Source organism: Symphalangus syndactylus, chromosome 13, assembly GCF_028878055.3.
Source record: "Symphalangus syndactylus isolate Jambi chromosome 13, NHGRI_mSymSyn1-v2.1_pri, whole genome shotgun sequence".
NCBI lineage: Eukaryota > Metazoa > Chordata > Mammalia > Primates > Hylobatidae > Symphalangus > Symphalangus syndactylus.
The window spans coordinates 65,606,247-65,632,871 of NC_072435.2; the positions used below are offsets into that span (position 1 = coordinate 65,606,247).

At 37.5% G+C, this 26,625-nt stretch overlaps 2 protein-coding genes across 13 annotated transcripts in view; one reads left to right on the forward strand and one right to left on the reverse strand.

Annotated features, from left to right (window-relative positions):
- The window catches only part of LOC129460239 (transcriptional adapter 2-alpha-like), a 148,013-nt gene extending 136,500 nt beyond the window's left edge, over window positions 1-11,513 (reverse strand). For 3 of the 7 annotated variants that reach the window (XR_010114880.1, XR_010114879.1, XR_010114878.1), the window contains exons 1-2: window positions 11,134-11,273; window positions 10,905-10,974 (exon numbers count right to left, since the gene is read on the reverse strand). Coding sequence is in view for 1 of the 7 variants with exons in the window: in XM_063614241.1 (XP_063470311.1) it covers window positions 10,537-10,717; window positions 10,905-10,974; window positions 11,387-11,513 (378 nt within the window). In the remaining 6 variants the exon portion in view is untranslated. Of the gene's footprint in view, window positions 1-6,039; window positions 10,975-11,133; window positions 11,274-11,386 lie in introns of those variants that run through there. The other 4 variants (XR_010114877.1, XR_010114881.1, XM_063614241.1 and 1 more) reach the window with 4 other exon arrangements.
- CNOT2 (CCR4-NOT transcription complex subunit 2) overlaps window positions 10,928-26,625 on the forward strand; it is a 111,655-nt gene continuing 95,957 nt past the window's right edge. For 4 of the 6 annotated variants that reach the window (XM_063614217.1, XM_063614218.1, XM_055238331.2 and 1 more), the window contains exon 1: window positions 11,402-11,544. The gene's annotated coding sequence lies outside the window, so the exon portion shown is untranslated. Of the gene's footprint in view, window positions 11,283-11,401; window positions 11,545-11,804; window positions 12,249-26,625 lie in introns of those variants that run through there. The other 2 variants (XM_055238329.2, XM_055238328.2) reach the window with 2 other exon arrangements.

Genomic DNA, 26,625 nt, shown 5'->3' on the forward strand with positions numbered 1-26,625 from the left:
TGCTACATTATCACCTGTTTCCTCAGTGGCAGCTGCTGAGTTTGTAAAATATCAATTGGCTGTTTCTCTGGATTTTGCCATTTAACTATTACATGCTCACTTATATGGGTTATGCTTAATAAGAGTTGTTTCCTAATTGCAGGCTGCTTCATTAGAAGGAAAAGAAGAGGTTTGGGGATAATATTCCTCCAGAATCACCTTCACCAAAGTTATGGCAGCTGTAGCAACTTTTATAATCCAGAAGCTAATAGAAACTAATCTTACTCTTACTGAGGAAGTACAGTGTTTTATAAAATATGGTGTTTACCTCTATATTAGGCAGTGTTTTTAAAAATCTTAATTGATTATCACTCTCGATTCTAACTACTTCAGAGTTGGACATCATATTAAAAATGTAAGGTTGTTTAAGAACTGTTGTAAATATCTGGTAACCATCTTCTTCTAAACAATGTCTTTAAAAAGTGATGGGTCTTTTAAAACCCTCTTAGTAATTGTGAAAGGGATGTCATTACATAAACTCAAGATTAGTTAATGTGTTTATTTTTTAAAGTGACTTAAAAATATATTTTTATGGCAGCAAAATAAAACATGATCACTAGTTGATGCTATAAAATGTAATCATTTAGGGATATGTTTTACTTCCCTACCTTACCTGATTTATTGTTTAGTTCTCAACAGAAAATATTTAACTCAACTAGCTAGCACATTTATATTTCTGTTGTTTCTTTAAATGGCTGTCTACATAGTCTATTATTTTCTTGCATTTTCCTTTTCAGGTGCCTCATTAGTAATTTTCTTTATAAAAATTCTTAGATTACATGTGGTTTTCCACATAAAACTATTATCATCATCATCACAACTATTTGAGTGGTTGGTTCATTCCATACACTACGCTAAGCATTTGCATATGTCGTCTGATAAATTTTTTTTTTTTTTTTTTTGAGATGGAGTCTCGCTCTGTCATCCAGGCTGGAGTGCAGTGGCGCGATCTCGGCTCACCGCAAGCTCCACCTCCCGGGTTCATGCCATTCTCCTGCCTTAGCTTCCTGAGTAGCTGGGACTACAGGCGCCCACCACCATGCCTGGCTAAGTTTTTTGTATTTTTAGTAGAGATGGGGTTTCACCGTGTTAGCCAGGATGGTCTTGATCTCCTGACCTCGTGATCTGCCCGCCTCGGCCTCCTAAAGTGCTGAGATTACAGGCGTGAGCCACCGCGCCTGGCCCATCTGATAAAATTTTTATGACAATCGTGAAAGGCAGTCATATTTTTATGCACAAATTTTAGGCAGCAAAACTGAGGTTTGTAGAAGTAATTTTTAAAATATTGCATTTTTTTCAAAGGGCACTGAAGCTTGCATGTGTTTCAGTTACATAAAATTCTAGATCTTAGCTATTCAAAACCCGTATGCTCATAACCTTGCTTCTTAAATCCCTAGTGGCCCACTAACATATCCTTTAATATTTGTGAGTTCTTACAAAAAATCTTTAGTTTTCTACTTTCATTTCAAAAGTAATCTGAAAATTAACATAACTCTGTTTTGGATTACAAAACACCATTATATAAATAAATACTTTGACGTGAGTGCCCATGTTTTTGTTTGCTTATAATGGAGTTGGAGCCAGACTATCTAACTTAAAATTGCCCTGGGCTACAGTAAAGAATAAGTAAATTAATGATCCATTTATGCCAGGTAAAGGTCAAATACTGTAATTGCTTGCTTCTGGAATAAAGGTTTCAAAAAAATTATAACAGAGAAAACTGTTAGGAAAATTGAGTTATCACATAGTAACATAGGTATCTCAAATTCAAATAAATCTGTGCTCTATTTCCAATGATGATTTAGGCTTAACAAAAAACTTTTACATTAATGTTAACCTAAAATATTTTAGTTTTATTTCATTCTTAATTTTTTTCTAGTTTAATAGTTAAAACAGAGCTAAAAACATAAGTTTACTCCCAGTTTTCTATTTGTACATATTAGGGTAACTTTATAAGAAAAATAGTTTATCACACTGGGTATCCACAAAAATTCATAAAAGGTGCTCCTATAGTACTCAAGACTGAGAAACAGTAGCGTATAATCTGTGAGGCCAGTGCATAATAGCAACACAATAGTTAGTTGAATCAGAATTTTAAGCATCTACCTAGGTTCTCCATATTTATTCATTTGATTGATTAGTAACATTTAAAAAATATATTCTGTGGCCAAACTATGTCAGAGTTACTTTCTTCCCCATTATTAAGTGCACTAAATTCATAGTAGGGAGTTTTAGTGGTCCTTAGACATTTTTTTTTTTTTCAGTAAGGACCCCTTCGAGAATCTTGTGAAATCTATGGATCCTCTCCCAAGAAAACGGATATACAAAAATATTACAAACAACATTTTAAAAATTACATACATTTAAAAAAGAAAAGAATAGGTTCTGTAGTCACAAAACCTGAATTCCAATCCTCTCTCTTTATAATCTGTGTAATCTAAAGCAGCCTCTCTTTTTCTTTTTTTAAATTATACTTTAAGTCTTAAGGTACATGTGCACAATGTGCAGGTTTGTTACATATGTATACATGTGCCATGTTGGTGTGCTGCACCCATTAACTCGTCATTTAACATTAGGTATGTCTCCTAATGCTATCCCTCCCCCCTCCCCCTACCCCACAACAGGCCCCGGTGTGTGATGTTCCCCTTCCTGTGTCCATGTGTTCTCATTGTTCAATTCCCACCTATGAGTGAGAACATGCGGTGTTTGGTTTTTTGTCCTTGTGATAGTTTGCTGAGAATAATGGTTTCCAGCTTTATCCATATCCCTACAAAAGACATGAACTCATCATTTTTTGGGGCTGCATAGTATTCCATGGTGTATATGTGCCACATTTTCTTAATCCAATCTATCATTGATGGACATTTGGGTTGGTTTCAAGTCTTTGCTATTGTGAATAGTGCCTCAATAAACATACGTGTGCATGTGTCTTTATAGCAGCATGATTTATAATCCTTTGGGTATATACCCAGTAATGGGATGGCTGGGTCAAATGGTATTTCTAGTTCTAGATCCCTGAGGAATCGCCACACTGACTTCCACAATGGTTGAACTAGTTTACAGTCCCACTGACAGTGTAAAAGTGTTCCTATTTCTCCACATCCTCTCCAGCACCTGTTGTTTCCTGACTTTTTAATGACTGCCATTCTAACTGGTGTGAGATGGTATCTCATTGTGGTTTTGATGTTTATTTCTCTGATGGCCAGTGATAATGAGCATTTTTTCATGTGTCTTTTGGCTGCATAAATGTCTTCTTTTGAGAGGTGTCTGTTCATATCCTTCACCCACTTTTTGATGGGGTTGTTTTTTTCTTGTAAATTTGTTTGAGTTCATTGTAGATTCTGGATATAAGCCCTTTGTCAGATGAGTAGATTGCAAAAGTTTTCTCCCATTCTGTAGCTTGCCTGTTCACTCTGATGGTAGTTTCTTTTGCTGTGCAGAAGCTCTTTAGTTTAATTAGATCCCATTTGTCAATTTTGGCTTTTGTTGCCATTGCTTTTGGTGTTTTAGACATGAAGTCCTTGCCCATGCCTATGTCCTGAATAGTATTGCCTAGGTTTTCTTCTAGGGTTTTTATGGTTTTGGGTCTAACATTTAAGTCTTTAATCCATCTTGAATTAATTTTTGTATAAGGTGTAAGGAAGGGATCCAGTTGCAGCTTTCTACATATGGCTAGCCAGTTTTCCCAGCACCATTTATTAAATAGGGAATCCTTTCCCCATTTCTTGTTTTTGTCAGATTTGTCAAAGATCAGATGGTTGTAGATATGCGGCATTATTTCTGAGGGCTCTGTTCTGTTCCATTGGTCTCCATCTCTGTTTTGGTACCAGTACCATGCTGTTTTGGTTACTGTAGCCTTGTAGTATAGTTTGAAGTCAGGTAGCACGATGCTTCCAGCTTTGTTCTTTTGGCTTAGGATGGACTTGGCAATGCAGGCTCTTTTTTGGTTCCATATGAACTTTAGTTTTTTCCAATCCTATGAAGAAAGTCATTGGTAGCTTGATGGGGATGGCATTGAATCTGTAAATTACCTTGGGCAGTATGGCCATTTTCATGTTACTGATTCTTCCTACCCGTGAGCATGGAATGTTCTTCCATTTGTTTGTATCCTCTTTTATTTCATTGAGCAGTGGTTTGTAGTTCTCTTTGAAGAGGTCCTTTATGTCCCTTGTAAGTTGGATTCCTAGGTATTTTATTCTCTTTGAAGCAATTGTGAATGGGAGTTCACTCATGATTTGGCTCTCTGTTTGTCTGTTATTGGTGTATAAGAATGCTTGTGATTTTTGCGCATTGATTTTGTATCCTGAGACTTTGCTGAAGTTGCCTATCAGCTTAAGGAGATTTTGGGCTGAGACGATGGAGTTTTCTAGATATATCTAGCAGCCTCTCTTAAAGCCTCCATTTCTTCATCTGTAAAATGCAAATACCACCTATCGCACAGAAATGTTACACAGATTGAGTGATATCATGTAATTATGGTGCTTGCCACTTAGCAGATGCTGAACTAAGCGGTAACTATAATTATTTTCTATTGTTAGAGGTTTTATTATGCTGACTGTTTACAGCCACTTTTTAGATTCCAAGGATCTTATATTCTTTCCACTGGTTACCTCATTTATTTGGCTTCTCCTTTTAGGATATTTTTATAGATGATAGTGACCCACAAAAGCACTGGAGGGGTAATAGCATCTTTAATGTTCAGTTCAGAATAGAAGTGGCTTTAATACTGCCATGATCAATTCCAATGGTGATGAGTATTAGAGAGATTCATATATGGACAAGGATATTTAAAGGGGGGGAAATGTGGTTCACAAATTTAAATGATATCTGCTACATACATGTAGCATACAAGAAAATGGAAAAAATTATACTATTATTCTGACATCACATAGTTTTCTTAAGAACTAAATGACAAGGTGATGTGATTTATAATATTATATATATAGATCTATCTTCTGTATGCATTTTTTAGCTTTCGTCTCTGTTTCCTAGCCCAGAGGTCCCAAAACTTCTAGATGGGGCACTAGGAGAATCTTATTCTATTCAGTCTTTGACCCTTGGTTCCTGACCCAGAGCTTCTAAGCCCCTTGGAATTTCCTGGATGATAGGAGAATCTTTTGTTCTAATGAGGTAACTCTTGATGGGCTCCTGGATAGCCTTAGGATGGGAGCTGGTTGCCAGGGACTCCACCCATGTGATGAGGGAGTTGCAACTTTAACCTGACTCCTCACCTCTAGGGAGGGGAGAGGGGGTTAAAGGTTATTTGCTCACCAGCGACCAATAATGTAATCAATCATGCCTACATAATGAAGTATCCATAAAAACCCAAAAGGACAGGCAGGGTTCAGAGAGCTTCCGGATAGCTGAACACTAGGAGGTTCCCGGAAGCTGGCCTGCCTAGAGAAGGCATGGAATTGCCACACCTCTTCTCCCTATACATAGGGCAAGGTCTGGGAGAAAAGGTGTGCAGATTCCTCTTCCATCCAGCTGTTCACCTATATGCTTTGTAATATCTTTTATAATAAATGGTTAAATGCAAGTAAAGTGTTTCTCTGACTTCTGTGAGCCACTCTAGTGAACTAATTGAACCTGAGGAAGGGATCATGGGAATCCTGATTTATAGCTTGGTCAGGAGTATAGGTGACAACCTACTTGTGGCTGGCACTGGAAGTGGTGGGGGCAGTCTTGCAGAACTGAGCCCTCAATCTGTTCGATCTGATGCTGCCTCCAGATAGATGGTGTCAGAACTGAATAGAATTGAGACACCCAGCTGATGTCTGCTAGAGAATTGATGGTTTGATGTGGGCGGGGGTGAGGGGGGACCACTACCCCACCCCATCTTGTTGCAGAAGTATTGTATTGACTAGTATTTGAGAACAGGGAAAAAGTTTGGTTTTTCCTCTCTCAGAGACAAAACATAGTGCCTGGAACATGACTGAGGTTCAGCTACATTTGAAAAATGCATGGCAAATGAATACTGCATCAGAACAGAACATCTTATTAAGGTGAGAAGGCATTTATTCTATTATACTCAAAACTGATAATATTAAAAACATACTTTATGTTCATATCTGAGACACAAACAAATAACTCTAAGGAACTATCCAAATTTCTTTCATTTTCATTGTCACTTTGGTATTTTAAGCATCAAATATTGCTTGAAATATCTGAGCATAAACATATTCTGGTTGTGTTTCATATAGGGTCACTATAGCCATCATAACAAGATTTCACAGAAGGCTGAAGAAGTCTTAACAAAGATCCTCAGTCAATATAAAATGGTCCGATAACAGTAACTGATATAAAAATAATGAAAAAATAGTTACGTTTGCAAGGCTGACTTAACACCTCGTGCATATTTTGTTAGATGATCTTTGTGAGACTTACAGATTAAACATTTGTATTTTAAAACTTTTTCTTTGCTCTTAACAATGTATCATGTCAATAAAATTTCCTCCACATCATTTCAAATGTTCACTGTATGGATGTTTCTTAACCAATCTCCTAATAAATGATGCAGTAAAGAATACTCTTGCAATTAACTTGTTAAACACACCCTTATTTGCTTATAATACTTTTTTTTTTTTTTTTTTGAGACGGAGTCTCGCTCTGTCACCTAGGCTGGAGTGCAGTGGCACAATCTTGGCTCACTACAACCTCTGCCTCCTGGGCTCAAGTGATTCTCCCATCTCAGCCTTCCCAATAGTTGAAACTACAAGCACCTGCCAGCATGCCCAGCTAGTTTTTGTATTTTTAGTAGAGATGGGGTCTCACCATGTTGGCCAGGCTGGTCTTGAACTCCTGACCTCAGGTGATCCAACCCCACCGCAGACTCCCAAAGTGCTGGCATTACAGGTGTGCGCCACCGTGCCTGGCCTTTTGTTTTGTTTTAGGCAGAGTCTTGCTCTGTCACCCAAGCTGGAGTGCAGTGGCATGATCTCAGCTCACTGCAACCTCCGCCTTCTGGGTTCAAGCGATTCTCCTGCCTCAGCCTCCAAGTAGCTGGGACTACAGGCGTGTACCACCACACTTAGCTAATTTGTTTGTATTTAGTAGAGACGGGGTTTCACCATGTTGGCCAGGCTGGTCTCAAACTCCTGGCCTCAGGTGATCCACCCGCCTTGGCCTCCCAAAGTGCTGGGATTACAGGCATGAGCCACTGCACCCAGCCTGCTTATGACACATTTCTAAAAGAATTGCTGGGTCAAATGCACATGCTCAAGGCTTTTGATACATATTGCCAAACTGCACTCTAGAAAAGTGCTGCCAGCATACACTCTCAGCAATATAAGCAGCCCTGTTTCTCTGAATCCTTGCTAGTATTATCAAGAAATAACCACTTGCTAAAATAATGCCTGAAGACTAAATTAATGTTTAACATGTTTTGTCACTCACAAGTTGGGCTTACTATTAAACTTTTAACTGTTATAGTATTACCATTCAAAGCTTAAGATTCTTACACATATTTCAGATGAAGAAACTGAGGTCTAGTAAATTATAAATCAGACCCCTTTTAGTGTGAATTTTAGCCCTGGATATATTGCAGTGCAGTCTACTTTTTTTTTTTTTTTCCTTGTACTAGCCTTACAGATTTCCCAGAAAAAGGTAGACATCTTCTTTACTAAGTTGGGGGCTAATATCCTATTAGTTTAGTACTGTTTTTCCTGTTTCCCAGATTGGATTTTACAAATTTTGTGTTAAGGATATCTTTTGACATTTACTCATTTATTATTAAAAAAGTCTAGCTAATCTTGGATAAGAATTTTGTTGATTCATTCACTCAGTAATTTAACAGCATTTATCTAATGCCTACCATGTGTGAAGGATAAAGTAGTGAACAAAACAGGTGTAGTTTATATTTTTGTAGGGGGAAGGGAAGTAGAAAATAAACAGTGAATAAAGAAGATAATGATAAATTATAAATGCTAATAAGAAAACAGAAGGGCACGTGATTGACAGAGAATAAATGGGAACGGGAGCTATTTTAGATAGGGTGGCCAGGGAAGGCCTGTCAGAGATATTTGGGTTAACCTGAAGGAAGAGAATGAGTCAGCCATATCCAAGACAGAAAAACCACATCCCAGGCAGAAAAAAAATAAATAAGTAAAAAATAAAAAGCAAGTGCAAAGGCCCTGAGACACAGTATCAGGTAAGATTAAATTCAGTTGAGAAGAAGAGACTCCAAAATAGTGGCTTTAATAATATAGACATTTACGAGTGCAGGGCTGGCATGGTGCTCTGATCCACAAAGTCCTCACGGACCCTGGTCTCCACCAGTTTAGTTTTGCCATCCCTAGAATGAGAGAACTTGCATGAGACACAAATTGGCAGCTAGAGTTCCAAGCCGTCACATCTATATTCCACGGTACAGGATAAAGGAAAAGCTGCATTGAAGGTGTGCACCAACTGTCTTTTAAGGATGGTTTTACAAGTGTGCCACATGATATACTGCTTATATCCCATCAGCCTGCACTATTACACAGCTACAAGGAAGGCTGCAAAACATAGTCTTTGTTCTGGGTAGCCATGTATCCATGTCTATTACTATGAAAAAAATGGAGGAATTTTTGGGGACAACTAACAGACTCTGCTACCGACTAGAAAAAGCTCAGCCCATGACAGAAAGGAGGCAGTAAGAAGGGTGAGAAGAACTTCTTGTGCTGCTTCCTGGGAAGATGGAGAAGTGGGCAGGAGGCAGATTATCTATGGTAAGGAATTCCGATTTCATTCTGCGTGCGTAAGGAAGCTATTGGAGAGTTTTAAACAAGGGAGTGACATAACCTAACAACATTTTTTAAATGATTGCTTTGATTGGTATATAGCGAACGGTTTAAATGGGAAAATATTCATGAGGGTACAGATAGAAAGTGAAAGCAGCTAGTGTGGATATTGCTTTGGTCCAGCAAGAGATGATGGTGGCTCCCAAGGGTTGTAGCAGTGGAGGTGATAAGTAGCTAAATTCAGAATATATTTGTCAGGAAGAATTGATGGTACTGTCTGATGAGTAGTATGAGTATGAAGAATCACAGAAAATTCCAAGTTTTATGCCTGAGCAAGTAAGTGAATGGTGGTACTATTTATGAAAATCAGGAATTCTAAAGGAGCAGCAGATTTAGGGAATGAACAAAGGGAATTCAAATGTTGTTTTAGACACATTAGAGAAGCCTGTCCTTTTTATCCCTTGCCATGGCAAAATTTTCAATACCATCCATACTTTTCTAAAAATGTGTGGCCTCCTTCTTCTACAAGTTATACACAAACTCATTCTTCCCTTAATAGGGTATTTTTTTCCTCAAAGTCTGTAATTTTTAAATAGTGTACAGAGAATTTAACATAATACATATTTTGGAAATACACAAAACATGCGCCTATTAGTATGGACTACTTTTCAGGTAAAAGTAAGAAAATCTAGTAAGATAGTTAAAAGAAAACCAAACTACCATGGGCAAACTTGATCAACATTACCAATAAAGATGAACTTTTTGATGTAACAGGACAATTTAAAAAATGTCCCATCTATTGGTAAGAACTCTTACTATAAGAATTCTTACTATACAAGCCTTTAACAAATGCTAGCTCATTAAATACCTAGAGTACTCTCTAAGGTAGGTATTAAAAATTTTTTAACAAATTTATAACAGATTTGGCACAAATAATAGGACAATTAAAGGCTTGTTCTTCAACACGGCTTAAAGTGAACTCATCCTAAACAAATAGTGTTCAGTGAGAGTCAAAGTAAGTAGTATCAAATATTGAAAGTAATGGTATCAGTGTATTTTTTCCTAATGCTCTTAACCCACACATTTATTATGAAAATGTTTGTTGTTCTATCTCTTCCAGTAAAATACTCAAGGTAATAAAACTCTCAAATCAGACTTACACCCTCTGGAAGTCATTCCATAGAGGTATATTCAATCTTTTAACACACCATCTTATGGTTGAAGATGTTAACATGAGGAGGAGAAAGCAGGAAAAGGAAGGGACTATTTGGAGAAGACAGGGAGAAAGAAAGGAAAGACACTAATGTGTTGTTCCTCCTCGAATTTTCCTGAAGTGAAAAAGAAAACAAAAAACAGTGAAGTAGAGTGTTTGATGAAATGAATAACCAAGCAATACATTTTCTACCTACACCAGTACCACTAGGAGTTGAAATAAATTCACACAATGTCTGCTGATATGTCAAAACACCTTACCTTCAAAAACATGACCGTTACCTTTTATTTTATAGTATGCTTGTGTTTCTTGATATTTCTTGCTTTTGACCTTCAATGATAAATTTAAACCGGATTACAGTGATTCTTTTGTAAGTAAAAGGTGACTTTTTAAAAGAAACAACCAATAGAAATAGAAATTTTATTTACTTCAAATTAACTGTACTTTAATTACTCAAATAGAAAAGAACAATTTTCACATTATGAAGCCACACAATTCCAAAACACATATGCAGAGGCTCTTTTTAAGTCCGAACTGTCTACTAATTACAAAAAAGTGAAGAGTTTACAGATATACAAGGAAATAAAGGGGAATTATTGCAAAGAAAACAAGTTTAATTTCACTTTGAACGACAACGATTTTTCTGGAAAGCAGATACTTCACTCCTTTAAGTTTCCACCTAAGCCACAATAATTTCAAACGGTCTTGCGGATGACCCAGCTGGTCACTCTTGTTTATGTGGGGACTGCGGGGAACGAGAGCCAGAAAAACTGCTATAAACCTAATTTGGCTAGAGCAAGTTCACACGACGCGACCGTGCTTTAAAAACTTGCTCTCCATTATGTACCTCCTTCCATCAGGTTGGGAAAAAAAAAAAAAAAGGTGGGGATGGTGAGTAAATACACCAGTGGTTTCATCAGAGGGGAACTCACTACTCAGGAGGTGACGGTGACGTGGTGCCGGTCCCTGAAGTAGGCGCACAAGCTCCGGAGGTTGCGGGAGCTGAGGGAGGAAACAAGGACACGGTCAGATTCGCTCCAGGTGGCGGGAGTGAGGAGGGGAGGAGTGAGGAGGCGGACGTGCGGGGGCGGGGTGTCCAACACAAACACAAACACGAACACGCTCAGCGTCCCCGGGGAGAGCGGACTGAAGCCACCTCACCATTCATCGCCCCTGGACCCCGCGGTCCCCCTCGGACTCAGGGCCAGAGCCCTCTGCGAAGCAACCTGGCCCCAGGGAAACGGTAGCGGCCGCAGAAGCCCCACTCTCTGTAACGGCCGCGGAGGAGCAGCAAACCTCCCTCTGACTCGGTAGGTGACAAGACGGAGCGGCGGTAAGGGCGGTAGGGGAGTGACGCGCCTCTCTCCACCTTGTTACAAGCACGCTGGAAGCGGCCTACCCACCCCATCGCTACCGTTTTGCAGTCGCCGCTCCCACCTTCCGCTGCCGCCTGGAGGGAAGCCGGAGCGACGGGGGTCACGGCGGCGGTCAGAGGGTAAAGGTCTTGCTCCCAGCAGCCTCCGCGGTGGATACGTCGCCATCTTGGATCCGCGGGACAAGAAAATTCATGCGGTGAGTTTTTGGCAAATTTTCGGAAGTCTGGCAGCGGGGCGCGCGGCGGGGGCGGCGGATTCGGGGCCTCTGCAAGGCGGGGGAATGCCCCGGGGCCGGTCCGGTCGCGCCCAGGGTCCGCCGGTAGCGTCCCGGCCCACCGCTTCCCGTTGCTTTTGTCTCGGCTCCAATCGAGAGAGGGAGAGCGGAGCGGGCGGGGAGGGGGGGTGGCGGCGGTGGAGGGAGGGAGGGGGTGTGTATGGGGGTGGTGGTGGACCGGACGTAAAGCGTCGCTGTACTCGGGCCGCTGCAGCAGCAGCAGCTCCAGATCCTAGGCCCGGTCCCATCCGCGAGTGTTGGGGCTTCCCCAGACTCCACTCCGCTAGGCTCCCGCCAGTGCGGAGGAGCCGCTGCTGCCGCGCTGCTTCCTGGGGGAGAAGAGAAGGCGGCAGTGGCCGTGGCCGAGTAGCTCGAGCCTGCTTTAGACGGCTCTGCCGCCTTCTCGGCAGCTGGTGCTGTCTGTGGCTTCTTACATTCTCTCAATACACGTATATCATCTGCCAGTTATGTGTATTTCTGTTAGTGTGTTTGCAAGTGTCAGATGGGAGACACTGGACTGGCTAACGGGTGTCAGGAGCCTGCAGGCCCTGGGATACCGAAGGCTGTGCGTGGTGGAGGGAGAAGGAATGCAACTGCGATGCCGCCTCTGCCACCGCACCAGGAAGGTGAAGCTTCCGTAGTGTCGTAGACTGAGTCCAGATGGTCCTGGGGCGGCGGAGGAACCCCAGACGCTTCTGTCTGTGAAGTTGCAAGCCCTGGGTTTCTACTTCCGCAGGGGCCTCTCCACCTTTTGCTGTCGTAGGTCTCACTTAAAAGTTTAACAAGAAAAGAGTAGGGTTAAAAGAGGCCTTTGTAGTTCTTCATTGAAGCACTGTTGTCTGTCCGGGAGAAATCTGATAACTCTTGGTAACTGTGGTTCTTAGCAAAAGAGAATTGTAGTTTTCTTTTATACAAAGTATTTCCAAGGTTTTAGACTTTATATTTATTCCAGGCCTAACGGTATTACTACTACAAAAGTCTGAAGTAAGGGTACCACCCTCTCAGAAGGAAGCTAAACATCAACTTCCTTCGAATCCTTGGAGACATCTTCACTTTTCAACATCCGGAAGACTGAGTGCAACATATTTTGTTTCATTTTCATAAAATTCTTGGTCAGAGAATCCCACTCCTTTTAAAATCGTTTGGGCAATTCCTCATAATTAAGTACACTGCTTCGAACCCTTAGTTCTTGGCGAAATGGTAAAAAGTACTCAGTTAAAGTTAGTTCACGAGGGAGGCCAGCTTGAATTTAAGATTCAAAGTTGAACGTATTTAGTGTCATGCTTGATATTAGGAATTTTTAGAGCTCGGAATCATAAGTGTGACTCTTGATTTCCCTTTTGAAGCAATATAAATGGAAAGAATAAAGTATGGGGTGAGGGATGAGATAGAAATTTTAAAGTATCCATTTACATACAAGGTTTGTGTTGAGTTTGGGAATGCTTGGCATAATTGACAACAGTTCTTTCCAAACGTCAATGAATAAATCCCTTACAATTTTGTAAGGTAACTATTGCAGATTGAAAGGGTTAAGAATCATAGTTGGCTGAAATGGTTAAGTGTATATTCAGACCTCTGTTCATTGAAATGTTTTATAATGGACCAAGATAATTAGTAAGCTCTGTATGTTGAATTTGTTTAGTTTGTAGTTCTTTCATAATGTTTAAAGAAAAAGAAATACAAAATACACTTAAAGACAAAACATGTTCCACTCTACTCACTTATTTCTTGACTTTGTAAGATCCTTACTGTAAAAAAGGTACCTTTCATATTTTCTGAGAGCTTGAATTGTAATAATTTTTGTGAATACTTTGTATTTTAGAGAGGAAGTGAGAAACTCTGCTAAAGTTTTTTTTTGCATCTTGATTAGTGCTTCATCAATACAAATAAGTTAATGTAAACATTTGTTGGCAGGAGTCTTTTTCTAAGTATACAATGTAGAGATATCTGTAACCTAATCTGATCTCAGGGAATGAGAATTGCCTGTTTGTTTAACCAAGCAGCAAATACAGCCTATACAGTTTTTCAGTTTCTATAATACTTTAATTTATATGGTGGAAAAATGAGGGCAAAATGCTTATGTGTGAGTGATTTATATCCCCAAGTACCTGATCTTGAAGATAAAACTCAGATTGTGGCTTATCTTCTGATGCTAGGCAAAAAACAAAAACAAAAAAGTTCAGAATGATACAACTTCCCATGTACCTCCCTACAAGAACTAATTACCTTTGTTTTTGCTTTATAACTTTGAATGTTGCACTTTTTGATTTTTCAGAGATGCTTTACAGTTATTATAACCTGAAAATTATTTGTTCAAAAGTAAATACAATTTTCAGGTGTATGAGTAGATTTTATTAGAAGTGATTCTAAGCCAGTTCTCATTTGTATTCCTTTAGTAGATACTGATATTAAAAGTACCTGTATTTTGAAAGACCATTACAGAATTTTTTACAACCTGTATAAGTTATAGTTTTATCTTTTCTAGTGACAGACTTACTTCGTAAGATTTTCTGATAATATAAATAAAATGTATGCTTCACATGTATATATGAAATAATGAGTAAGCATTAATAGACTAGTGAAAAGAACTTAGCTTGCAATTTATTTTCTTGCTCTTTAAAAGCAGTGTTAAATAATAGCTTTTTTTTGTTGTTAAAATTTGTAACTGTAGAGAGTTCATTCTGTTGGGATCACATATTTGAAAGCAAACTAACAATGCCATGTGCTTGCTTGAATAGGCATTTGAGGACAAGTTACTTGCCTGAGATTTCAGGAAAATATACCACCAAACATTTATGATGTTTGTTACCTGGATCTGTAGTGGATTTTGTAACACAAAGAGGCAAAAGATCCAAGGTACCAGGTAGGGCGGTTTAGGGGCAGAGTTAATATGAGGTGTACTGTAATGTTTGAGTGGAATTACATACAGTGTTAATCAAGGGATCTAGTGCTATGGTAGAACTTATTCTGCTTGATGATACAGGTGACTGTTCTTCCTTACTAAGACCAGTTTCTACCTGTGATACTTAAAGGGATTGAATTTCACTGTGACTTATACCAGATATTTTGAAAAGAGCTGTGCTAAAGTTGATGTCGTTGTAGAAAGTTTGCCTTGAAGTGGAATGAAAGTTAGGTTTTTATTTCTTTAGTTTTTCTGTTTGACATCCTTTGATTTCTAGTTTAGAATTCAACTCTTATGACTAATCATGCTGATGTGGTTTGTTCATTTATTTTCTTTGTCTATACTATTAGGAATGTCCTGGAAATAGAATTCGTACTGTGTTTTCTGACAACTTGTTCTCTGAAATACAGATGCTAATTTGTTGGTATCTGTTGGTATATCCCTTGGGGGTGTGCTGCATTATAAAGTAATAAAACAGTTTACAATGTTTACTTTTTGTCAAGAGCTCATGACATGTAATATGGAAATACAAAAAAGTGAATTATTTAGAAAAAAAATGGGAAATTTTTCCTTTTCTGGGCACTTCAGTGTTTTGTATATGCTTAGACTCAGGATCTAAGTCCACTTAGATATATGGTTAGGTATTTTGGACTATTTGCCACTTAACCCTGAACATTTTCCTTTCCTTATTCTTTTTTTTTTTTCTTTGATTCGGAGTTTTGTTCGTCGCCCAGGCTAGAGTGCAATGGCGCGATCTTGGCTCACTACCACCTCAGCCTCCCGGGTTCAAGCGATTCTCCTGCCTCAGCCTCCTGAGTAGCTGGGATTACAGGCATGCGCCCGGCTGATTTTGTATCTTTAGTAGAGACGGGGTTTCACCTTGTTGGTCAGGCTTGTCTCAAACTCCTGACCTCAGACGATCTGCCTGCCTCAGCCTCCCAAAGTGCTGGGATTACAGGCGTGAGCCACCACGCCCGTCCTATTCTTTTTATTCATGTGTATGTTAATTGCATGTATGTGTGTGTGGGGTAGGTGGTAGTGCATTATTTTATGTATCTTTCACTTCTCTGTTGTTTGATGAACTTCTTCCATACTCCTCTTTGGTATCACTTTCTTCATAAATCTTTCCTGACTCTCCAAATCCTTCTGCTGTATTGCTTTTTATTCTTCAAACTTCTATTATGGAATGTCACATTGTATTGTAATTTACTGTCCATCTGGACTGGGAGCACCTGAGAGGTATGGCTTTGCCTTGTTTATGTTTACATTTCGAATGCCTCTATAGTGCATAATACTTAGTAGGTTCTCAATACTATTAAACTGAACTGTTGCTAGATTGTCATTTGACAGTGCTGTTTCACAATCCACAGATCTGAAGCAACAGATTGGAAAAGTGGTGGGGAGAATGGCATCCTGTATTCCTTCACTTCCTTGAATCCTTTCTTACAGTTTTGCTTCTTAATTACATATGGAAAAATAGATAACTAGCTTCTTAGAGAAGTGTGTTTAGAGTTAGTATGGAATTAGGGAAGGATGTTAGTAATAGAGTGATTAATACCCCGTTTTGTTTCTGGCAGGATGTTTAGATCTGTATTTCTTGCTGTATTTTGTATGGTTATGGCTATTATTTGAAGGAGATATTTTGTATTTGTCTTTACAAGGTATCATGTTTACCAGTACTTACCCATGAGCTCCTATTAGATTTGGGGCTTCTGAAGTTAGATTCTGTTTTTCTCATCTTTTTCCTCTTAATGCCTGGCCCATTGGTTAGTGGAAAGCAGGATTTCTCTAGTTTGAATAAAATTGCCCTTATGGAAATAAGGTGAGATGTGTCTTATTGGAGGTCCAAAATTTAAGAAGCTCTGAAAGTTGATCATTTCTTTTGTTTTGTTTTGAATAAGCAAGCTGAGAAAATATCAACTGGAATTATACCTGTGAATTTTATTATTATTATCTTTCTTAATCTGATTTTCCCACATTTTCATATGGAAATGTTCACGTGTTTGACTGCAGGTGTTGCCATTGGCAGATGTTACATCATATATGATACATACAAGATTTTACCTTTCTCAAATCTGAAACTGTGTTTTGAGAAACATGTGGCCTTTGTAGGTTTGTTTAAGAGATTGTGAGCCAATTTTCTGCCCATTTTAGAGATGTAGAAATCAAAACAGGATAGATGACTCTCAGAATTGCATTTTAGTAGATAATGCTAATATTGATAATGATTTTAGGAATATTATGTCTTAATTGCCTGTATATGTTTCAGAGACCTTTTAGTGACTGAGAGCTGCCAAAGATACAGAGTATATATTTTTAAAAAGGAAGTATGATCCAGTACTCAGGACACTAGTCCTTTCTCTGCCTTTTCTGAATGGAAATGTCTTTCCTTATATGTGAGTAGATGAAAATGCATATTTAGTAAGTTTTTACTAAAACTTAGTAAAAACTAATGATAAAATGAGTGAGAGAAAATTATGTGTCCTGGCAATTTAGGTAACAGTGAGTAGACTTGCTTGTTTTTCAAACATATTGATACACTATTTTTCCATTTGTGTATTCAGATGTTGAAACAGCTCCAGTTTGTATTAGCATCTGGACAAAATGTAATGACTGATTATGTAATACAATGTGTTTGAGAGAGGAACATTTGGTTTTGTGTCATATCTGGCAAGTATGTGCTTTTGTATTTTCTACATTGTAAATTATAATGCCTATCCTGCATACAAATTTTGTATTTAGTTTTCTGCTTGTAAGAATCTTTCATAGGTCAGTAAAATAAAATATTAAGTTTACTATGCCATTCCAAGCACCTGACTACTTTTGGCTTTGCTACTTAATATTTTTAAAATGTTTTACAGCTTGCAGAGAGGACTTCTATATATGTTATCTTAATTTTATATATATTATTTAAAATAAGTTTAAAACTTAACATTTATGTTTATAAACAAGCTATTTTGGTTAATAAGAAAATTAGAAGTTGGGAATTACGAAGTCCATTTTCATCTTCAGACTGGACTCAGAGTCTAATTTCTTTCTTATTTATTTTAGCGCTACTTTGTAGAGAAAATCGTGATTTATTAAATCAAATAGATGTTAATGGAGGATTTGTTTTTGTTTGCATCTGATCATCTTGCAGATCCTGGATATTTAATCAAATTGATACAGAAGTTTGAAAGACAAGCAGCAGTAGGAAATTTTTGTTTCAAGCTTGACTTTCTGGCAATATCCAACAGCTGCTCATATTTTTAAAAATTATAAACATTCATTGAAAAACGTTAAAAACTTAAAAGCCAATACTGTATTATAATGAGAATAGGTAATAACATATCATTGATGCTACACTTTACATATTATTGCACCATTTTTCTGAGGTAATCATATGCTGAACAGATTACTGCACAAAGTAATGCTTTAGGGTTGTAGTTTTTATGGCAGTGAACATGTCTGGCCTGAAATTAGAAAAAAAAATGGAGCCATAATCTTTCTAATCTATGCTTGCTTGTGAGAAATTCTAGGTATATTTATGTCAGGCCAAACTATTTGCTACAGCAAAACCGGTTAACCTGACATCTGAGATAGTCTTTAAAGTGTTTAAGTTTGGTATACAGTGCACTTGTGTGTGTATATCACTCATCCTAAAATGGATGTATGTGTGTAAAAAAATTATAATCCAGTGTTTAAATGAATTTGTGAAGCACAAATAAGTGAAACACTAAGGTGTTTCAGAGCATAGTTTGAAAATCCCTGTGCTCGATCGTCAAAGTCACTTCCAACAGTAAAATTCTGTGTATTTTAAAAGTTCTTTTTCTATTCCCTGCACATGCAAAATTCATATAATTTAGCTGTTTTTTAGTAGTGTTTGGATAGAAATTGTTTATTAAATTAAATTTAAAGTTTAGGCTGGTTATATGTTAGCACTCTAGATGTTTTCAAGTAAATCCTTTAGTAATTTGAGTGTTTAGTCTCTGCTTGACATTGTTATTGGATATATGATTGTGATCCAGGCAAGCCTCCACCTTCATTAATGTAACATTGTGGAGGAGGAGACAGACAGTAAACAAATAAATAAACATAATTTCAGGTAGTGGTAACTTAGGAAAAAATAAAGGGGGATAAAGGTACAGCAGTTGATTAGAAATGGAAAAAAAGAGATTAAGTAGGGTGATGAGAGAAGACTTCTGTGGAGGTATCATTTGAGCAGAAACAGAGAAAGGAGTCAGCCATGCAGAAATGTGGTTGAATGGTTTTCCAGGCAGAAGGAATAGAAGGCCCTGAGATAGGGTCAAGTTTTGTATGTTTGAAGATAAGAAATTTCATAAACAATTACTTAGTGCTTTCTGCATAAATGGGGGTAAGCTCTAAAGGGGAGAAGAGGTGATTAAAGCATAATGATCTGTGTCTTTCACTTCAGAAAATATTGTGGTGGACCCAGTAATCTGTAATAGGTTTTACAAAGAGCAGTAGGGAGGAGGGATTATTTTTTATTAAGGTGCCTTGAAATTGTTTTCTACATCAGACGAATTGCAGGGGTTGTGGGGTGGTCTGTCTGGAGTACTGGAAAATGACATAGGAAAGCAAACTGAAAACTTCCCTTAATTCATGTGTTTATGTGGAATAATAAAACCTATACTTTTCCTAGAAATTAGTAATGATTTTCATGTTTAATTAGATTTTCTTGTACAGTCCAATAAACGTTACTTTGTGCTGTGCACTATTACAGTTGCACTGCATAATTCCTCAAGTTAAATTTTTGTCATACTGTAGAAACATCCTAGAGTAGAGTAACCTTGTTTCAGGGAGTTGATGAGTTGGCTTCAAGGAGGTGATAAGTGAACTGGGTCCTGAAGGGTGATTTGTAGTTAACTAGATGGGGGAGGGTAGGGAATCAGCATTGTAAATGCACAAATCCTAGGAAAATATTCTGGATTTGGAGAATGGCAAGGTAATCCTCCATAGCCCTTGATGGAATTCTGGGACCTCATAGGAGAAGTTAGTTGAAGGAATGAAGTAGCCACAGTATGAGAGGTCTTATCTTTTATGTGATGAGGGAACCATTAACCATTGGGAGGAAAGAAAGCCAGTGAGATTGATAAGGAGATTTGTGTTTCAAGGGAAAGTTTAGATCCACAGTCGATTTACAGTTAAAATTAGAAGCTTAATGGTGTATGTTTATGACATTTTTGAAAGATTATTTTCTCTCCATTAAACAAATTGAGTACTTTGTATTCATATAAGCAGGATTTTTATTTGTTAAGAACTGTATGGCTTTGAAACTCTGTAGTCTCTACCTTTTAGATAACTTGTTATACATATAAATGAATGCCTACTGTTCAAGATTTTTCCATTACTGGGGTGGAATTTTTACATACGTTTTGGGGCAGGCAAAGTTTGAGTATTAATCATCTGATGTAATGTGTTAGGCATGAGATTTAACATTCTTGGATAAATTGGAATAATACCAAGAAAATCTAAATCAGTTATGAAATCCCTACGTAGGAGCTGATATTTATGTTATGTTACTAGAAGTGCTTATTTTACAATGCTATGATATGTGTTTGTGTGTTTCTCAAAATATATAACACTTGGTTATATTAGGTTGCTAGCATTATTTGTTAATTGACATGCAAAAACAAATCCTAAATTAATGTTTTTAAAGAAAAAGAATTGCTTCTCTGAGAATGTAGTTTCAGCAAATTATTACTTTTGTTTTTATTTATTTCTTTTTTTGAGACAGGTCTCGCTTTGTCACCCAGGCTGGAATGCAGTATCATGATCATGGTGCTCTGTTGCCTCCTGGGCTTAATCAATCCTCCCACCTAAGCCTCCTGAGTAGCTAGGACTACAGGCGTGTGCCACCATTCCCGGCAAATTTTTGTATCTTTCGTAGAGACAGGGTTCCTCCATGTTGCCCAGGGTGGTCTTGAGCTCCTGCACGCAAGCCATCTGCCTGCCTCATCTTCCCAAAGTGCTGGGATTACTGACCTAAATTATTGCTTTTATTGTATGCATTATATACTATTTTATCATAGCAAAAGTTAATGGTTCAACTATGGCATTTCGAGCTGCCCACGTAGCCTGATTGTCTATTTAGTTCACTTTTGACTGAGTAAAATGGAGCTAATCTATCTGCTATTAAAGAGTTATATTCTGAAATTTTAAGTGATGTTCATAATGCCTGGAACTAACGAGCCTGAAATGGAATCACCATTGTACTGTTTTCAATTGGCTAGGTGACTTATTCTCCCTATGCTTCAGTTTTCTCATTTGAAAAATGTAGATAAAAATAAATAAAAACAACGAAAAATGTAGATAAATAACAATACTTACCCAGTAGAACTGATGTAAGGATTAAAGGTTTTTGTGGGCTTTTTGTTTGTTTTCGTTTTGGAGTGGGACTTGTTAGGTTAAAGAGGAGCTTCTGAGGCATAAGAGAATTGGCCACAATTTATTTCATAGAGTGCACTGTACTCTTTTTTGTATCAGATTTGTAAATGTAAACAAGAATGCAGTCTTAGAGTCTAAACATGTTTTTCCCACCAGGAATTTTGTTTAGATGACCTTCTGTGAAGTAAGATGTGTAGTATTTTGAGTAACATACATAAATCTTCACATTGCTCTGTCTGCAGTACTTGGCAAAGCACAGGGCACGTAATAGGCATTTAATAATTCCTTTGTTAAGTGGGATAAATCTGATGGGTTAGGATTCAGACAGACTGGTGTCTACCTTTTCCAACCTGAATAATGCAGAGTTAGTTACCTGTAGTAGTTTTTTCTTCTGTGCCTGTTTTCTTCCTTAAAATTAATAAAATATCTTCTTCGCTTAAGTGTATTTAGTGGGTTTAAATATGATCCTGTAAAACTCCTGACAAGTAGATATTTACTGGTGTTGGTTCCCATGCCATTTCCTTTATTTAGAGCAAAAATTGCAAAAATCCTGGAAGTTCAGAAGAAACACTTAGCACCTATCATTTATTTTTTTGAAAGTTGAGAAATGCACCATTGAGTACATGCTTATCTTTAATGAAGAGATAATATATTATTTTGGAAAGACTTCACACTTGGATTCAGATGATGGGTTCCAGTCTGGGCTCTATAAACTTACTAGCTGTTTGCCTGGACAGATGAATTAGTATTGAAGAGCCTCAGCTGTTTGATAATTTATACCTCCCAGTGTTGCTGATGACAACTCAGATAATGAAAGCAAAAGTGTTTAACTGTAGAGCATGTCAAAGTATCATGATAATTATTCCTGATTATTAGTTTTTGTAGTGAAACTAGTGTAGTAGTCTCCCCTTAATTCAAGGGGAAATATGTTCTAAGACCCCAGTGGATGCCTGAAACTGCGGATAGCACTGAACCTTATATGTACTGTTCCCCCCCATACATACATACCTACGATAAAGTTTAACTTGCACATTAGGTACAATAAGAGATGAGCAACAATAGCTAATAATAAAATAGGATGGGCGCAGTGGCTCATGCCTGTAGTCGCAGCACTTTGGGAGGCCAAGGTGGGTGGATCACGAGGTCAGGAGGTTGAGACCATCCTGCCCAGCACGGTGAAACCCTGCCTCTACTAAAAAATACAAAAATTAGCCAGGAGTGGTGGCACTCGCCTGTGATCCTAGCTACTTGGGAGGCGGAGGCAGGAGAATTGCTTGAACCCGGGAGGTGGAGTTTGCAGTGAGCTGAGATCACGCCACTGCACTCCAGCCTGGGGGACAGAGCGAGACTCTGTCTCAAAAAAAAAGAACAATTATATAATATAAAAACGTTAAATGAATGTGATCTCTCTCTCAAAACACCTCTTGTACTGTACTTATACTTCTTGTGATCTGTCAGTCTGATAACCAAGATAGTTACTAACGTGACTAAGGGGTGGGTAGCATATGTAGCAAGGATATCATGTCCCAGGTGGGATGGAGCGGGATGTCACAAAATTTCATCACACTCCTCAGCATGGTGCCCAATTTAAAACGTATGAATTATTTCTTTTTGGAATTTTCCATGTAATATTTTTGGACTGCGGTTCACCATGAATAACTGAAACTGAAGAAGAAGAAACCGCGGATAAGGGGAGACTGTAGTTTCTTAAGTTGTATGATTGATTGAATGATTCATTCATTTTTACCTTGTGATGCTGCTGCATTTGGGTGCTTTGCCCTTTATGCATTTTTATTTAAATAGATATCTGGTTTATTAGGCCAGGCTCAGTAGCTCATGCCTGTAATCCCAGCACTTTGGGAGGCCGAGGCGGGTGGATCACTTAGGAGTTCAAGATCAGCCTGGCCAACATGGAAAACCCTCTCTCTACTAAAAATACAAAAAATTAGCCAGGCATGGTGGCATGTGTCTCTAATCCCAGATACTTGGGAGGCTGTGGCAGGAGAATCGCTTGAAACTGGGAGGCAGAGGTTGCAGTGAGTTGACATCGTGCCAGTGTGCACCAGCCTGGGTGACAGAGCAAGTCTCCATCTCAAAAAAAAAAAAAATAAAGAAAGAAAACTGGCTTATTGGACTTTGGGAGATGGGAGTTTGGAGAGATTGTGGGAGTGGTAAAAACTGATTCTGCTATGTTCATCGGAGCAGGCCAGTTAATTGAGTATTTTTGCATGCTGAGGTCCTGATGCTTTCTCTGTATCTATAGTAGGAAATTTACTTCATCTTAACTCCTGCTTCATTAGGGTAAAATATCATTATAATCTTTGGGGTATTCCCATTTTTGTAACTGTATTCGTGTCCTTTCTCTTTATCATTGTTAGCCAAGCATATTTTTTGTGAACATCGTGTCTGAAATTCATTTTTAATTTATAGTTAGAGCATTGAGAATGTCAGTGCAGTAGTTTGAAACTCTTGTGTATTCTTGTGCATATGTGTATGAATAACTTACACTGTTCTTTGTCCCTTAAATCTGTAAGATCTCTTGGGTACTGAGCCTTTTGGAGCATTAAAAGTAAATACCATATAAGGCAAGCAGAATAGTACTAAATAGCTGCAGTAGCAAAGCAAGGAAAGTGAATCACAGAGTAATGAATTTGGAAAATGACTGTCGTGCATTGTAGGAGAAGGCATTGCTTTTACGATCATCCTTATAAAATCTAGTTACTGACATTAAGTATTTGTTATGTGTGCTGATTATTTAATCGTGTACTGTAATAAAGCCACTTACAAGTAAAATACTTTTTCTTCTAAAAACATATACTAAAACTCTGGAAATTGGAATACAGCTACCCTAAATCCTCAGTTAGTTCACTCTTCAATTCTTTCATGTTAACTAAGGCAAATAATTTAAAATTGAGCAAATAACTCATATCTAAAACTTATTTATAAAACTTATATTTGTTATATAAAACATATGAACTTCTAGAAGATTTACAGATTCTGGTCAAGATATGCCCCTTTATAATTTTGATAGTTTTAATAATGATTGTCAGGCACAGCAAAATACTCGGGCATCAGATACTCAGTTAACTCCGTTATGTTTACTATTCTTAGGAGATTATTACCACACTTTAGAAAAGTTTTCAATATCCAAGGCTCTTTGCTTATTTCACTGGAATTAACTAAAAGTAATTAGGGAATTTATTCCTCAGAATAATTTATATCCTAATCTATATGATTAAGAAGGCTTTTATTTTTAATTGTATATTCCAGCCTTGGACCAAAAATGTACATGCTAAAATATCAAGACAAGGCAAAGATATATTTTTGCTTTTCTGTCACTTAACAGTATTTCAAAATAGTTTCAGATTTATCAAGTGGCCCAGAAAAAGAGTATTTAATTCCTTCGATTTTGAACATCTGATTCAAATTAATGATTTGAGAAGTTTTTATATACTTTGGGAACTTCAACTTGGAATTCTGAGGTAAATTTTTTTAAAGGGAAGATTCTTTTGTAATAGAAAGTTTCTCTGTAACTTACCTATTTTATAATTTTGGATTCTTGTATATTGATATGTATTATTACAGCATACCAAAGAAGTAATACTGTTATTTACTGGTTTTTAAATTTTTATATGGAGTGAATTTTAAATTTTTATACGGAGGTCTGCTGAAGGAGACCTCTGGTTAAAAAAAAAAAATAGTAGTAATAGCATATGCTTATTATAGAAAAAGTAGAAAGATTAGTGAGAGAAGAAAATGAAAATCACTTCCAAGCCTATAACCTAGAGAACCGTTGTTAACTGAGGCAAACATTGTCATTTCCTTTGTATGCATGTGTTTGTAAGCTCTACAGTCTCTCGCTTTTCTCTCTGATTATTAAGGTAATATGGGGGATGTGAAAATGCAGGAGAGTTGTAATAAAGAGGGGAGAAAAAGCCACTCAGAGACATCCATGAAAGTTTACATTTTTGTGATGAAGAAACTGGAGTAGACATGCTAATGTGTAACCTGTATTGAAAAAACAAAACTGACACCATAAGCATGTCCCAGTGTCATATATTTATCCAAAACAGGATTCTTAATGGCCAGAGCATACCTGATTTAATGATTGTGTATGATTGAACATTTTATTTTGATTTTTTACTTTTATAAATAGCACTGTGATGAACATTCTTGTACCTGAATTGTTTGTACATTTATTTCTTTAGAAGAAATTTCTATTTAAGTGCAATCATTTCAAAGTATATGAATTTTGGAGGTAAGCAGGTCCAATGCTTAGCCAATTGCTGTGTCCTTAGATTACTTTTCAAGCCTTAGTATTCTCTCTGTAAGAACAGGTATAATAATGATACTTAACTCAGAGGTTAGAAGGAGTAAATAACAACATATGTATAGCATTTAGCATATCCGATAGTATACAGGATATTCTTGGTGAGTCTTTCCCCAGTTACCCTTTTTTTTTTTTTTGAGACAGAGTCTCGCTCTGTTGCCCAGGCTGGAGGGCAGTGGTGGCGATCTTGGCTCACTGCAAGCTCCGCCTTCCGGGTTCATGCCATTTTCCTGCCTCAGCCTCCCGAGTTGGTGGGACTACAGGCGCCTGCCACTGTGCCCGTCTACTTTTTTGCATTTTTTTTAAGTAGAGATGGGGTTTCACCATGTTAGCCAGGATGGTCTGGATCTTCTGACCTCGTGATCCACCTGCCTCGGCCTCCCAAGGTGCTGGGATTACAGGTGTGAGCCACCGCGCCCAGCCCCAACTACCCTTTTCTTAAGTAGACTCTTCTCCCCTAGCATCTATTGTAATTAGCTATTACGGTAAAAAAATTTTGTCTTTCATTCCACCACTAGATCATGAGTAGGGACAAGTTCAGTCTTGTTCATTAATGTATATTTGAAACCTCATGCAGGCTTAACAAATATCAATATGTTGGATGTATGAAAGGTTATCTTCCAAAGCTTTTAATATTCAATTGCTTTTTTTCTTACAGCAGAGCTGTGCCAGTTTACATTCTCTGCAGCTCTGTGTGAATTGTGTCCTTTTTAATTTACTGTCACTGATACTGAGTATGGTTGTGTTAAAAAAAAGTTCTAAATTTCAAAGTTATAAACTGATGATTTAAAAAACTTGTATTTTTTGGCTTTTTCTCTGAAGAGGGAATATTTTATATTCACTTCTATTTTCACGTTTTCTGTTTATATTTTTCATTCTTACTAATAAGAATAAAGACAAAATAAGAGTAATATGTTATAGTCCTGTCCATGGTCCCCTCCCAAGCATTATTCCATACTTCCTGGGAAGAAAAAGTAAATAGTATCACACAATTATGAGACAGGGTTAATATACAGAAGTACCATATCAAAACTGATCTCTAAGAGGTTTAAGCTGGATAAACTTAGAGTGAAAAAGTTTAAAAGAATTTTTGCCTAATTTAATTTACCGTATTAACACTGAAAATGTAGGTTACTCAGATTGTATTTTCAGTATTAAGCTTATGTTTTCTGGAGGGCTTCAAAATCACTTTGATATCTGTAGATATATTTGAAAATAGTATTTTGCTTGTGGGAAGTAGACAAAGACAAGTAACATTTAGGTATTGTATTATATACTTTCTTTATATTACTCATTTATTCATTAATTTAGCAAATATTTGTTTAACTCCTACTGTGTGCCCCAAGTGCTATTCCAAAAGAATATAGCAGTGTACAAAATAAAA